This window comes from Lontra canadensis, unplaced genomic scaffold, assembly GCF_010015895.1.
Source record: "Lontra canadensis isolate GAN:19392208 unplaced genomic scaffold, GSC_riverotter_1.0 scaffold5, whole genome shotgun sequence".
Lineage (NCBI taxonomy): Eukaryota > Metazoa > Chordata > Mammalia > Carnivora > Mustelidae > Lontra > Lontra canadensis.
This window is the reverse complement of record NW_022630999.1, coordinates 17260609-17274544: the sequence shown is the minus strand read 5'-3', so window position 1 is coordinate 17274544 and position 13936 is coordinate 17260609. Positions and strand designations below refer to the sequence as shown.

Below are 13936 nucleotides of genomic sequence, written 5' to 3'. Positions count from 1 at the left end.
CCCCTGCTGGTTAGGGTGTCCTGTGCTAAACACCAGCGGCACTGCTGAATACATGTTTTTCTCAATTTTCTCCACCTGTCCTTGCACAATGTCTGACTGGTGCTCTAAAAACATGCACAGGCAGGTCAATCAGGCCAACCTGAAAGGTCCTTCTGATCCCCAGGGCACTCAACAAGCTTCTCGGTGTCTGCTCGGCGGCCCTCCACAATGAAATTCTAATCTTCAAGAGAACTGTTGCTTCAGACACACCCTGTGACAGCTACCTTTTTATTTTTCTTAAAGGATTTATTTATTTGAGAGAGAGAACACATGAGTGGTGGGGAGGGGCAGAAGGAGAGGGAGAAGCAGACTCCCCGCTGAGCAGGGCACCTGTCACAGGGCTCAGTCCCAGGACACTGAGATCATGACCTGAGCTAAAGGCAGGTGTTCAGCTAAGCTACCCACATGCTCTGACAGCTACCTTTTTAGATAGCATTTCAGTATGTCTCAGTGTTGCCCTGCAACACAGTAACCAAGAGCTAAGAAAAGTGAGATACAGAAGGGCTCCCCACAAGCCCTCATCCATGGTGACAGGCCTCTACTTGCACATCAAGCCAGTGACGGCCATGGCAGAGGCACAGCAGAAGCTGGGAGCCTAGCCAATTTGCTCTCCTCTCACCCTATTTGGAATGTTTAAGGTGAACTGATGGGATACTTGGCCCTTCCAGGCTCAGATTTTCAGGGAGGAAGGGCATATCAGTCACCTATAACCAATCCATTTGGTGTACACCTCCATAGGAATTCCTCCTCTAAACAAAGAAGTAAGCTTAGGGCAGTGTCCTCCTTCTGAGAGCACTAGAAGAGTATTACAAAGTGCTTTCTCATGCATAGCATTTGGTCTTTGTGACAATCCCGGCAGGAAGAAATGACTATTCCCAGTTCCCAGAAGTGGGAGCTGAGGCAGTAAGCAGCTGTGACGTGCCCAAGGCCACAGAGCTGGACATGGCAGACCGCCTCTGTCATCTCAACGCCAGTTGCCTCCTGAGAGCATCTCCTTGTCCATAAGATGCTCAGATGTTTAGTCCTCCTTTTCATTCAGAAGTCATCCCCTGGGTGATAGTCATGTGCCAGACACTGTGCCACATGCTGGGGTGCATTGGAGCCCTGCCTTCCCAGAGCTTACTGTGTAGGGTGATGACAGTTAGGGTAAACAGACCATTACAGTACTACAGAATAAGATTTAGGCTAGGGTCTGAATGGGATCCCACAAGAAGAGAAGGGGTATCTGACCTAGATGGGAATTTGTGGGTAAGAGAGCAGAAAAAGCTTCTCAAAAAAAAAAAAAGACTCCTAGACTAAGTCTTTCTGGCCAAGTAGGAGTGAGGTGCAGGTAGGGCTAGGGGCAGAATGGGACTGATAGGTACCTTAAAGGTTTCGCCTCTATCAGAGGAGCAAAGGAAAGTCCCTCAGGGCTCTCAACAAGGGGATGCACAGCTGACTTGAGTCTGAGATGGCTCAAACCAGGTAATGAGAGAACAGGTCTGGAGGAGCGAGACTGAGATAGTGGATGGTCAAAAGGGTCAGTGGGCCGCCAAGGAGGGATGGTGCTGGCCTGGGGGTGGGGTAGGGGTGACAGCAGTGGGCTCAAGTGCAGTGAGCTGATTTAAGGTATAAGTAGAGGAAAACCCACATTCTGACCCATTAATTAAAAAACAAAAGCAAAAACACCCAGTGTTCCTAGGCTTCCATCCTCCCCCACATACCAGCAATTGGGTAGGTTGAGGGTTATGCTCCCTTGGATATTAGCTCCAAACTGCAGGTACCCCAGACACCCCAGACTGATGTAGAGGGCAGTGATGATGGCCATTCCCACGTACAGGATGAGTGGAAATTTCTGGGGATCCTTCATTTTATTTTCAAGGGGCAGAACCTATGAGAGTAGTGAGAGAGAAGAGAAAACACAGGAAAAAGTAACATTAATGGCCAAAATAAATTATAATCTCCTCAGAAAAAGAATGCTTTATCCTCAAGATTCCCCAAAAGCACATCTATCTTTACAAGACATAAATAAAGGCAAGTTATTTCCTCAGAGCTGGAGGAGATACCCTGCTTCCTGTGTGGAAGAGGGAAGTCCTGAGGGCGAGGGCAGGCAGGACTGGGCCCCAGGACTCCTACCCAAGGCTGGTGCTCTGAACTCCTCCTCCAGGGTCCCCATGGACTGGGGGTGCTCTCTGCCCCTTGGCACAGCCACACGGCAGCCGCGTCATGCCCACCCAGCACAATGGAGAACAGACCTTGTCTGAGATCACAGCTCTGCCAACCAGTCCAAAGAATATAAAACGTAGGTCAGGGGAAACTGCCACTCTAATGCCCAGAGACTGTTTCCATACCTCCAAAAGGACAGATGCCAGCAGTAACATGTTAAACCTCTGAGTTAGAGAAATGGGGGCACTGAGGGTGTCATAAGTTAGAGGATGTAGAGACTTGGGCTCGCAAAATGTACAAGAAAATCCACTTTCCAGATTTCTATTCCAAACCACTGACCTTGCTGCCCTCTCCCTCACAGCAGAGGACATTCCAAAGCAAAGCAAAGGACCCTTTGAAGACTCGTTCCTTTAGAAACAGGGAACACAGAAGGCGTGACTGACAAGCTTCACAACCTGCTATCAACCGCATCTGGCATGGCTGACAAGGAAAAGCAACACAGGGCAATGTCTAGCTGCCTCACAAAACATTTTTGATCTTGTCGTGACACTCCTTTTCCTCGAACACCTGCGGCCATGAGGCAGAGTGGGTCTGTGCCAGACGCACCCCGGCAAATGCCGCAGGCCTGCTGTAGGGCTGGTGCTGGAGCTCCAGGCCACGGCTCTGCACTTCCAACCGGGCCTCAGCACCGCACCCCCTCCCCAGCTCAGGAGTCTCAAGCTGCGGTTAATCCACATCCAATTAGAAACAGTTCACTTTCCTTCCATTACATTTCATGGAGAGTCTAGAGAGCCAGAGGGAAGGCGGCCCATCTCCACGTCTGCCAGGCCTGGGCCAGTGGCACAAACACAGAGAGAGCACAATGAACAGACAGCGAGAAGGAGCCCTTCACCAGACACACATAACAGCCCTCAAGTCCAAACTAAGAGTCAAAACAGCAGTGTTTTCTCCCTTATAAAAATAGAAAACAGAGAGAAATCTTGAAGTAACAGGTAGTGATGATTATAGAATGACTCCATTTCTAAGCCTTGGCTGATGAAATGATGCAAAGAACAACTTCTGTGCTTCACTGTTAGGGAAAACTGATCTCTTCAGTACAATACTCCTTAAGAACCCAGAGTCTCTGGGCAGCTTCCCAAACTTGACTCAATCTCTTCTTTCCAGTCCCACGTATGTGGGGCTTCTTTTTCACTGCTGCAATATGGGCCATTTCAGGCCTCAACCCCCGCAGCAGGGAAACATTTGTGTTTGTGAATCAAGGGGAGACATTCTTCCTGGGCACTAAAAACCCCCAAGAAAGGGCAAAGGGAAATGTGTTAAAACTCAGGACAACAACTTACACACTCATCACTTAGAAAGCTTCCCCTATGATGTTAGAGACTTAACCCATTCCATCAATACCACCAGGGCAATTTCTTAGTATTTTGATAAAAAAAAATGTGTTCAGCTTCTAGGTTTTCTTAAAAGTATACAAAGTGATAGAGAAATTGAAAGAGGATAAAAAGATTCTATGAAAGGAAAATTATCTTCCCTTTTCCTAAGCTCTTGGCCAGCAGAACCAATAATTTTCTTCAAAGAAGACTTCTGGACCTTTACTATGAAAAATATAAATGAAAATCAAATTAGGTACAACTGAGTGGCAGATTCCTCTCCTTAAGGAGAAGCATTGGGTGAAATCACAGCAATGATGGGGGAAGCTAAGCCAGGAGTAAAGGCTAAGGTTATTTATCTACATGCAAAAAAATACGGCACATCAATGTTCCAGGACAGAGAGATAATTTGTGTGTTTACTGATTTAATAATAAAATCAATGGTATTTTTTTAAAGATTTTATTTATTTGATAGGCAGAGATCACAAGTAGGCAGAGAGGCAGGCAAAGAGAGAGAGATGGAAGCAGGCTCCCTGTTGAGCAGAGAGCCCAGTGCAGGGCTCGATCCCAGGACCCTGGGATCATGACCTGAGCCAAAGGCAGAGGCTTTAACCCACCGAGTCACCCAGGTACCCCAAAATCAACAGTATTACTAATAGAAATAAAAATCACTGAATGCTCACTACATGTCCGGGACTACGTGAAGCACTTCATACATGTCTTATTTAATCCTAACAACTACTAATCATTAAGTTCACTTTTCAGAAGCAAACAATGAAGGCTCAGAGAAGTTACATCCTTATAAAGGTCACACAGCTACTCCTTGGCAGAGCCAGGACTCACCCCAAGTCAGTCTGACTCTAGACCCTGCATTCCCAATTGCCATGTATTACTGCTTACTACACACACAGGGATGGCTGTGCAACACAGGGGGTTTGAATGTGAAAGTTCTTAAATCACATACAATTTATTTTCAAAAGTTACAGCTAGGGAATTCCTGTGGAATCCCTGAACGGCTGGTTTAACTGGCCAATAAGTTTCAGAAGATAATTTCTAATAACATTTCCTCAGCCTTCTGTCAAGCAGACCTCAAGGACACCAACGGCAACAGGTCATCACAGTGCAACTCTTACCATCCCAATGCCCTCAAATGCAAAAATGGCTGTGCCAAAGAACAGAGGGTAGGTTTTCCAGGGCGCCACCAAGGGAAGGCGGCTGGGGTCTGGGATATTCTGAAAGAGAAAACAAAGTGAAGGTTATACACAGATTCGAGATTTGAACTCCAACATCAGAGAGGTCACACCTTTTCCTAAATCCAAGATCCTGTGAAAGGAGAAAGTCTGACATCTGAGAGATGATTTGGGGGACATTTAGCTTTTGTATTTTTTTCCCTTTAGGTTGAGAAAACCCTACCCGCTTTGGAGAAAGACTACAGCCCAGTGTACTATTAAAAAACTCAAATGTTTCAGCTCGCACAAAATAAGTTACATTCTTTCATTAGGTAATTCAATTCCCAGAAATTTAATCTGAGGAGGAAAAAAAAATCAAAATAGAAAAAAATTAGAGCCTAGTTATTTAATAGTAATTAAAAACAACCTAAATATTCCCAAACAAGTGAAATAAGTTAGCTTACTGCATAGCAACCATACCACAGAATATTATGCACTATTTTAAAAGTAAAAATTGAGATAACTAAGAATCAAATGAAAGACTGCTTATGAAATACTAGAACATTAGCTTTTAAATGTACATATGTACTATAATACAACTACATAAACACTCTGCACAGATAAAGCTGGAAGGAAAGGTGGAAGATTTTTAAAAGGGCTCTTTTCCTTTTTTTCTCTGCTTTCTTTCCTTCTTTCCTTCCTTCCTTCTCTTAATTCTTGTGAATGAGTTTGGACACTTGAAAAATTTTATTAATAAACACATAATAGGAGTACTGGAACATTTAAGGACAAAATAGCAAAAAAAAAAAAAAAGCATTTAAAAATAGAGGCAAATAAAAACAGGCAATTGTTAACTGCAGGTATAATGTAAAGATTCACAAGCAAAGAGGTGCGCACACGGAATCCTCCCTAGCTCGCACTGAACAATAGCCCCCAGTAATGAGTAGCATCAAAGGAACAGGACTCAGCATGGGACAGAAGCTTCTGTCCTTTCAGAAAGTGACTTTTTCAACCATGTGCATACACTGCTCATGCTAAAATAAGAACTGATTTGAAAACTGCCTTTACAACATTTTAAAATTGACTTAACTATAGAGGCATTTAGATAAACATGGGGCACGCTCTAACAGTATAATAGAATGAGATCAGTGGACAAAAGATCTAATAATAATCTCTGTAATAGGCTTCTCCTTGAAAGTTTTCAAAGCAAGTATACTATAGTCTCCCTAAAATAGAAATAATTTAAAAAATCCTTTTTTTCCCCCCTGAGCCCCTGCTAATAAAGCTCTCTTTATAAGAAGTATTTCAATATCTGGACTGAAGACAGACTAAGAAACAGTTTTGCTCTACAATGAGACAAAGAGTGCAATTGCCCTGTAATTATTCCTGAATCACAGGTCAACTTAAGTTCTTGGAAACAGGAGCAATCTGTTGGTTAGTGGGTGTTTATACATCAGATCTAGCTGAGGTATCAGAGAGGGAATTTCAGAATCCATGTCTGGGGATGCTGGTGTGACTGAGGCCAGCAGAAGGAATTTACAATTCTATGTACTTAATGAATGCTACTGATTTAAAGCCCAACCCATTAAGTGAAAAAAGTTTAATGTGCAAAGAAACACATTAAAATCAGCTTGCTATCAACATATTGTCCCCTCAGTTCTATGATAGTATCAATTTCAGTGATAATAGCTTTTTGAGAAAATGCTGTTAATGTGCATAAGGGTTGTAAGATATACTTCTATTTTGGAAACATTATAACTGTGAAAAAACTGCATCTCAGAATTAAGGAAATGCAGTGATAAATATATTTATGGGGAGCCCCCTCTGGGTGCCACCTGTCAGTCCTAGGGATGAGGATATGGGGAAACCTGCACAGGTGGAAGGCCTCAGTCAGCTTCCTGGGCTGGCGTGAGCAAGAGCAAGAGCACCAGTCACACACATGCTCAGGACTGGGGAAAAATTCAGAAATAATGGACAGTGGGAAAAGATGCCAAGACAAGACAGCAGTAACAACAGCATCAGCAACAAAAGTGACCCAAAGGGAGCATCTTACATAACTACACACCTGCACACCTACACAGCACATCAAAAAGAAGCTGCTCAATGCACAGCCAAACTACCATCTTCCCCAGGTGCCCCCAGAGCAGAGAGCACCGTGTGATCTCACACACAGCTCCTGGCTGAGCCCAGAGGCCGGCTCATAATGGATCTCAAGAAATCAGCAGGGCTGCCTCATCTGCTCGTGCCGGTTGCACGACACCCAGACAATGCTCTGAACAGACACTGCCTTCCTCTGGGACTGAGACACTGTTGGAACCCACATTCCCACCCCAGCTCTCTGCTCACGGCAACCACCGCAGTCCAACGACCTGCAGTGCTTTCAAACTAAACACAGCATGTGTGTGCGTCTGTGTGAGCCAGGCTTGCTCACTTTAATGTACACTGAGGTGTGTCCCAGGCACTGATTGAGATCTCTAATTACAAAGTTAAATCATGCATTTATTTACCCTTTCTTATTTAAACTTAATTTGCCAGAGGTAGAGAAGGAAACCCTCTGGAAATGGTCAATCATGCGTTCAAGGGCCCTCCTTCTATTCCCATTAAAAAAACAGGTCATAGACAGCAGTTCATTTTGTTTTTAAAAACCAGTTCCACAGAAAACTCAGTTATCTGCCACCCATCTGACTTCCTAATACAGGGAAAACCAGTAAATGCACACTGAGTACAGTGTTAATCTAAATTCATTATATCATATCCTCAGTGCAGGAAGTGCTGTTTTACACTCACTGTTTTCCTAGAAACCGTATCAGTGAGTGATCGGGTTACTGTTAAGCAGACCGTGTGAAAATGAGTCAATATTCACCTGTCAGACTGACCGAAATTAAAAAGATTGATACATCTAGGGTTGGCTACTTATGCACTATGGAAAGAAGTCTATATGAAATTGGTAAATAGCTTTTGGAAAAAGCAACACAGCAATATAAAAATTCAAAAGGGCACATTCTGTAGCAGTTACACCTCTGAACAAATACCTTGGAGAAGTATTTATACATGTCTACAAAAAGGAAGGCCTAAGAATGCTCACTGTCATAAAACTAAAATAACACTAAAAATTATAAATGACCCGACAGTCCAGTGACTGGGGACCGGTTCAATAAACTATGGCACATCTATTCTCTGAAATACCATGTAGCAATGAAAAAGAATGAGGTAAAACTATGTGTATTATCATGAAAAGCTCCCTGAGACACTGTCAAGGAAAAAAAAGGCAGGCAGATGAATACTATATCTAATAATTTTTAAAACTATGTTAAAAACAAAACAAGACATGCTTTTGTTTTATATATTTCTTTACATTATTTCTTTACATACTAATATAGTGTGTAGATACATCCATAAGACCTAGACAGAGACAGACCAATCACACAGAGTGAGTCCCTGAGAGAAAAAGACTCTAGGGTAGACATGTGGTTTTCAACACTTGTATCGCCTGCATTTTAATGAATATGTAATGATGAGCTCTTTTTTTTTTTTTTTAAGATTTTATTTATTTATTTGACAGACAGAGATCACAAGTAGGCAGAAAGGCAGGCAGAGAGAGAGGAGGAAGCAGGCTCCCTGCTGAGCAGAGAGCCTGATGCGGGGCTTGATCCCAGGACCCTGAGATCATGACCTGAGCTGAAGGCAGAGGCTTAACCCACTGAGCCACCCAGGCGCCCCTGTACTGATGAGTTCTTTAGGGAATTAAATATCAATACCTTTTTTTTTTTAATTTTTTTTAATTTATTTTCAGCATAACAGTATTCATTGTTTTTGCACCACACCCAGTGCTCCATGCAATCCGTGCCCTCTCCAATACCCACCATCTGGTTCCCCCAACCTCCCACCCCCTGCCCCTTCAAAACCCTCAGATTGTTTTTCAGAGTCCATAGTCTCTCATGGTTCACCTCCCCCTCCAATTTCCCTCAACTCCCTTCTCCTCTCTAACTCCCCTTATCCTCCATGCTATTTGTTATGCTCCACAAATCAGTGAAACCATATGATAATTGACTCTCTCTGCTTGACTTATTTCACTCAGCATGATCCTTTCCAGTCCCATCCATGTTGCTACAAAAGTTGGGTATTCATCCTTTTTGATGGAGGCATAATACTCCATAGTGTATATGGACCACATCTTCCTTATCCATTCGTCCGTTGAAGGGCATCTTGGTTCTTTCCACAGTTTGGTGACCATGGCCATTGCTGCTATAAACATTGGGGTACAGATGGCCCTTCTTTTCACTACATCTGTATCTTTTTTTTTTTAAAGATTTTATTTATTTATTTGACAGACAGAGATCACAAGTAGGCAGAGAGGCAGGCAGAGAGAGGAGGAAGCAGGCTCCCCGCTGAGCAGAGAGCCCGATGCGGGGCTCGATCCCAGGACCCTGGGATCATGACCTGAGCCGAAGGCAGAGGCCCCAACCCACTGAGCCACCCAGGCGCCCCTCACTACATCTGTATCTTTGGAGTAAATACCCAGTAGTGCAATGGCAGGGTCATAGGGAAGCTCTATTTTTAATTTCTTAAGGAATCTCCACACTGTTCTCCAAAGTGGCTGCACCAACTTGCAATACCTTTTTTAAAGTTATGCTTTTATTCACTGGCTCTCACTCTTTTCCTTTTCTCCAGTCTTGGCAAAATGCACTGTCTCATCCATAAAGAGACACAGTGTTTGAGGGCACATTTTTCTCAGCCTGGTCTTCTACCCATCAACATACAGATGTCCTCTCTTGTACTACCTACACACCTGCCCACATGGGCTATGTAAGGGGGAGCAGATAATCACTGGATTTATAATTTTGATGAATAAATAAATAACAGGAGTGGTAAGCAATTATTTTATCTAAATATTAAGTTAGAAATGTCGATTTTTGCTTTCACCTTAGTATTTTTCTATTTTCCCATTATACAATGGTTCATGTATTAACATTGACATGACATTAATTCATGTCATTTGGAAAAAAGTCTAAGCCAGTGATCTCAATGGGGATGATTTTGCACACACACACATACCACTGTCCCCACCGCCCCAGCACATTTTTCAGTGTCTGGGGACATTTTTGTTTGTCATAAGTTGGGGCACAGCTGCTACTGACACCTAGTAGGTAGAAACCAGGAATGCTGCTAAACATCCCGTGTTGCACAGCATAGCCCCCTCCGTGACAAAAAATTATCTCACCCAAAATGTCACTAGTGCCAAAGTTGAGAACCCCTAATCTAAATATACCATACATAAGTAACATATCCTTATTTATGTTCCATTTACTTGTATTGTTTGCTTCTTTGATCATATAATAGGCAGAGGGAGAGCCTTGGCTCTCTTACCTGGACAATGAACTGGTAGAGCATAACCAGGCTAACCAGCATGGTGATATTGGCCAACAGAGAGAAGATGGACAGGGCTCGGAGGTTCCTGACAAAAACCAGCAGCACCAAGAAGGGCAAGAAGGTGAGCATGTAGAGTCGCGAGTCCATGGTGGGCGTCAGAATTACTGTCTCATTGTTATGGCAGTTGTTGGTGGTCCCATTGGCTGCTTCTATCACCTAAATTGAGGGAGAGAAAAGCATCAGAAAAGGCCTCTCAAATGGCAAAGGCCAGTGGACCTCCCACCCAAAGAGGCTCCTAATTGAAGGCTTCGTATGTGAACAAGGCCCTACAGAACCATCTTCCAAGATCTTCACAGTTGTCATCAGCAACCCAACTGTCTCAGCTGATCATATCTTACCTAAAGACAGGAGGACAGACAAGGTATCCTGAAGTTTCTCAGTGCCCTAGGTCTTTAGATGAAATTAAACAAAAGACGCTATTCCATGTAAAATGTTAAAAATCTTAATTCTTTTGTTGACCAAAACTGGCTTACGAAGAATCCTAAACTAAAACGCCACTCATCTCTTGTCACTTTGTTTTTTCTTTAAACCAGAGCCCTACCTGTTTAAAGTTGTCAGCCAGAAAGACAAAGTAGACACAGCAGAATCCCAGCTGCGTGACGATCAGGAAGAAGTCCACAATGTGCCTGCAGATGGGGAAGGGAAGAATACAAAGATCAGGAAGATTAAAAGCAAGATCCCCAGAGAGACAGGTGTTTGAACAGTGCTTTTTCCCAGGTCATCACAGACACTTCCCACCAGGTGAGAAGGATGAGTGTGCCCTGATAAAAGGAGAAATTGTGCTAGCTGCCACCAGTCTGGAGCTCTGGAGGAAGGTGAAGAAGGTCCTATCTGTGTGGTGACTGAGGTCCCTTTGCTGTGTGTTGTGTAGAATGCTGCATGGGGTCAGGGAATCCTGAGATCAGAATGGCCAGAGTGGAGCACATACACCAGGACCACAGACCAGTCACTTGACTTCTCCCTCCCCACGGCAGGCCTATGCCACTTCACACTGTTTGTTCTAAAGCTACAGGAGCCCTCAGCATAAAGCCTAGGAAGTAGACCCCTTCATGATCTCTTTTTATAACTTGGATCCAAGAACCAACCTACTGTCACATAAGTACACAGGAAGAGATGTACCAGAACAGACCGCTGGTGGAAGCACTGTTACAACAACAGCTGGTGACAACCTGAAGGGTCATCAAAAGGAAAATGATTAAATGACAGACCCTTCTTAAATGGAGTAGTAGTACACAGCAGGGAAAAATAATATATTAAACCTATATGTGCTGATACAGATATGTCTAGGGCCTTTAATAGAAAAAAAATTTCCAAATAGTATGCAAAAATTTGTGTAAAAAGACGTTAAGAACATGTGTATGTTTGTATACATACAGAAAATTCCAGAAGTATACCCATTTAACTATGACCAGCCTATACTTTCATTTTTCACTTTATGAATGCCTATCTTGCTCAAAAAAAATTTTTTTTACCACGAACACAAATTAACTTCATTAAAGAAAGGAAGTAAGGGAATAAGGAAGGAAGGAAGAATGAGGGGGAAAGAGAGGTGAGAGTTGGGGAGAAAGAGAGAAAAACAGAGGGGAAGATAGGAGAAAAGAGAAAAATGATGGAAAGGAGGGAGGGAGGGAAGAAACAGTCAACAACCGACCAGCCAACCAATGGTGGCCACTTGGCACTATGGCTTCTCCCAGTCCCAGGGAATGATCCTGCTAAAAGAATCGCAAAGTAAACCTGCATCACAGGTTTATAGTGTGAACTATAAAAGCCTCCCAATGACCACAAGAAGGAGTTTTCCTAGAGAACAGAGCTTTCATGTAGTTCAATTTAAAAAGAATAGAGGGGTATCTGGGTGGCTCAGTCGGTTAGCATCTGACTCTTGATTTCGGCTCATGTCATGATCTCAGGGTAGTAAGATGGAGCCCTGCAATGGGCTCTGTGCTCAGCAGGGAGTCTCCTTGAGATCCTTTCTCTCCCTCTGCCCACCCTCATGCACACAAGTGCACTCTCTTTCTACCTCTCTCTCAAATAAATAAATACATTTTAAAAGAAAAGGATTTGGCCCCTGATGATATCAATTCTCTATCTATACACATATCATTTCTTCAAACAGGAATCAAAAATTAGAATATTTCCCTCTAGGCATACAAAAAGTTGCCATAAGGAGAAATTTCCAAACCCCTCCCCCACCTCTTGAAATATGTCTTTCCCCAATAAATCATTGGTTCTAGCTCAGCTCATCTCTTCCTTGAAACCTTCCTTCTCCTGCCCAGTGTCCTGCCCTTAAAGCACCCATCCTGAGCACTTCTCATCTGGGACAGGCAACAGTCCTTAAATCTCCTCCCTATCTGAGCTCCCAGGATACACTTATAGCTCATGATACTCCCTCCACTGCTCTAGACTATTCTTGATCTCTTGTCCTCAAGCTTCCCACATATCCTTCTCCTTACAGAGACTACAAGACCCTAGAGGGCCAGGACCACATAATTTGCCCAATACCTAGAATTGTTCTGCAACACTTATAAGACAGTGCTTAAATATCTTTACTGAACAAATGAGTAAATTAAAAAATAATCACTGGTCATGGACTGCCAAGCTGGAATGGCCAGTTTACCAATGAGGAAACTGAGATCAGAGAAGATAGGGGTCACAGAGCCAAGGTCACCAGATGACTGCTGGCAGATCTGAGCTAGAAGCTAAACCCACAGGCCCAATACTCTTTCCACTGCTCACGCTATCTGCCACATCTCACCTCCCTGTCTGGAGGCCTCCGCTCTGGGAGTTCACAGCAGCAACAAAAGAGAAAACTGGTTACCTTCCCCAGTGTGCATGGTTCCGGAGCCAGGAGCTGGGGCTGGATTCCAGTCCGTACATCACTGTATCCCCATAGTCCACAAAAGGCTTGTTCAGTCTGGGGTTGGGGAGAGGAAGGGCAGAATGTGTAGGTTTGACAATAAGCGACAGAAAAAGGTAGATCATCGAGACCTGGGCCAGTACCCCACCTGTCACCCGGAGAACCACTGAGTCCTATATCTAATGCTTTCAAGGACCAGAAAATGTGAAGTCAACAGGCCAGTTAGTTTCTTATAATTAACAACCATCTGGTAGAATCATTTCAGTGAGGTAAATACTACACAGTGCACGGAAGGAGAATGTGCTCTCTGTCCACTGGACATAAGTAAATACGACAGATGACAACAAACTGAAAAAGAACACAGAAATAACCAGGGAAAGGGAATGCTGCCATAACTAGCAGCCACCTTCGGCTAGCACAAAACAATTTATAGTGGTCTGGGTTAGTCCTCTCTTTCAGTGATGGTAACAGAACCCAAAAGGGCAACTGGGCAGCTCAGGGGGCTCTTACCTGCGGCAGAAGTGGTGAGCACATTTCACCAGGATACCCATGCAGTGCACAGCTACGAGGCCTATCACCAGCAGGCTGAGGGGACCCATCTGGAGACCGGTGTTGTGGATAAGAAAGAGAGAGGCGAGCAGGTAGAATTAGGAGCGAGCCCAGTGGAGGCTGGATTTGGAAATGATCAAAACACTACTAAGGTACCCTCCAGTGACAGAACTTCTGGCACCACATTAGAGAGAGAAATGTGATCATGGAGATTAGCTTGGCAAGAAGGGCACCATTGGAACCTTAGCCTGCCTGTGAAAGAGTTAACCTCATGGAGAAGAATGGCACAAGATAAGGCTGTTCCAAGACAGCTATAAATCAGCCAAACAGAAGGCTCCCGTGGTCTGGGAAGAAGAGACAGGTGAGGGATGGAGGGACGA

At 43.9% G+C, this 13936-nt stretch overlaps 1 protein-coding gene across 2 annotated transcripts in view; it reads right to left on the bottom strand.

The window, feature by feature from the left end:
• The window catches only part of LOC116864215 (proton-coupled amino acid transporter 1), a 44769-nt gene that overhangs the window by 12990 nt on the left and 17843 nt on the right, over positions 1–13936 (bottom strand). For both annotated transcript variants that reach the window (XM_032851604.1, XM_032851605.1), the window contains 6 exons: positions 13518–13606; positions 12969–13064; positions 10695–10779; positions 10091–10309; positions 4688–4786; positions 1743–1909 (listed from right to left, as the gene is read on the bottom strand). In XM_032851604.1, the coding sequence (XP_032707495.1) occupies positions 1743–1909; positions 4688–4786; positions 10091–10309; positions 10695–10779; positions 12969–13064; positions 13518–13606 (755 nt within the window). The remainder of the gene's footprint in view (positions 1–1742; positions 1910–4687; positions 4787–10090; positions 10310–10694; positions 10780–12968; positions 13065–13517; positions 13607–13936) is intronic.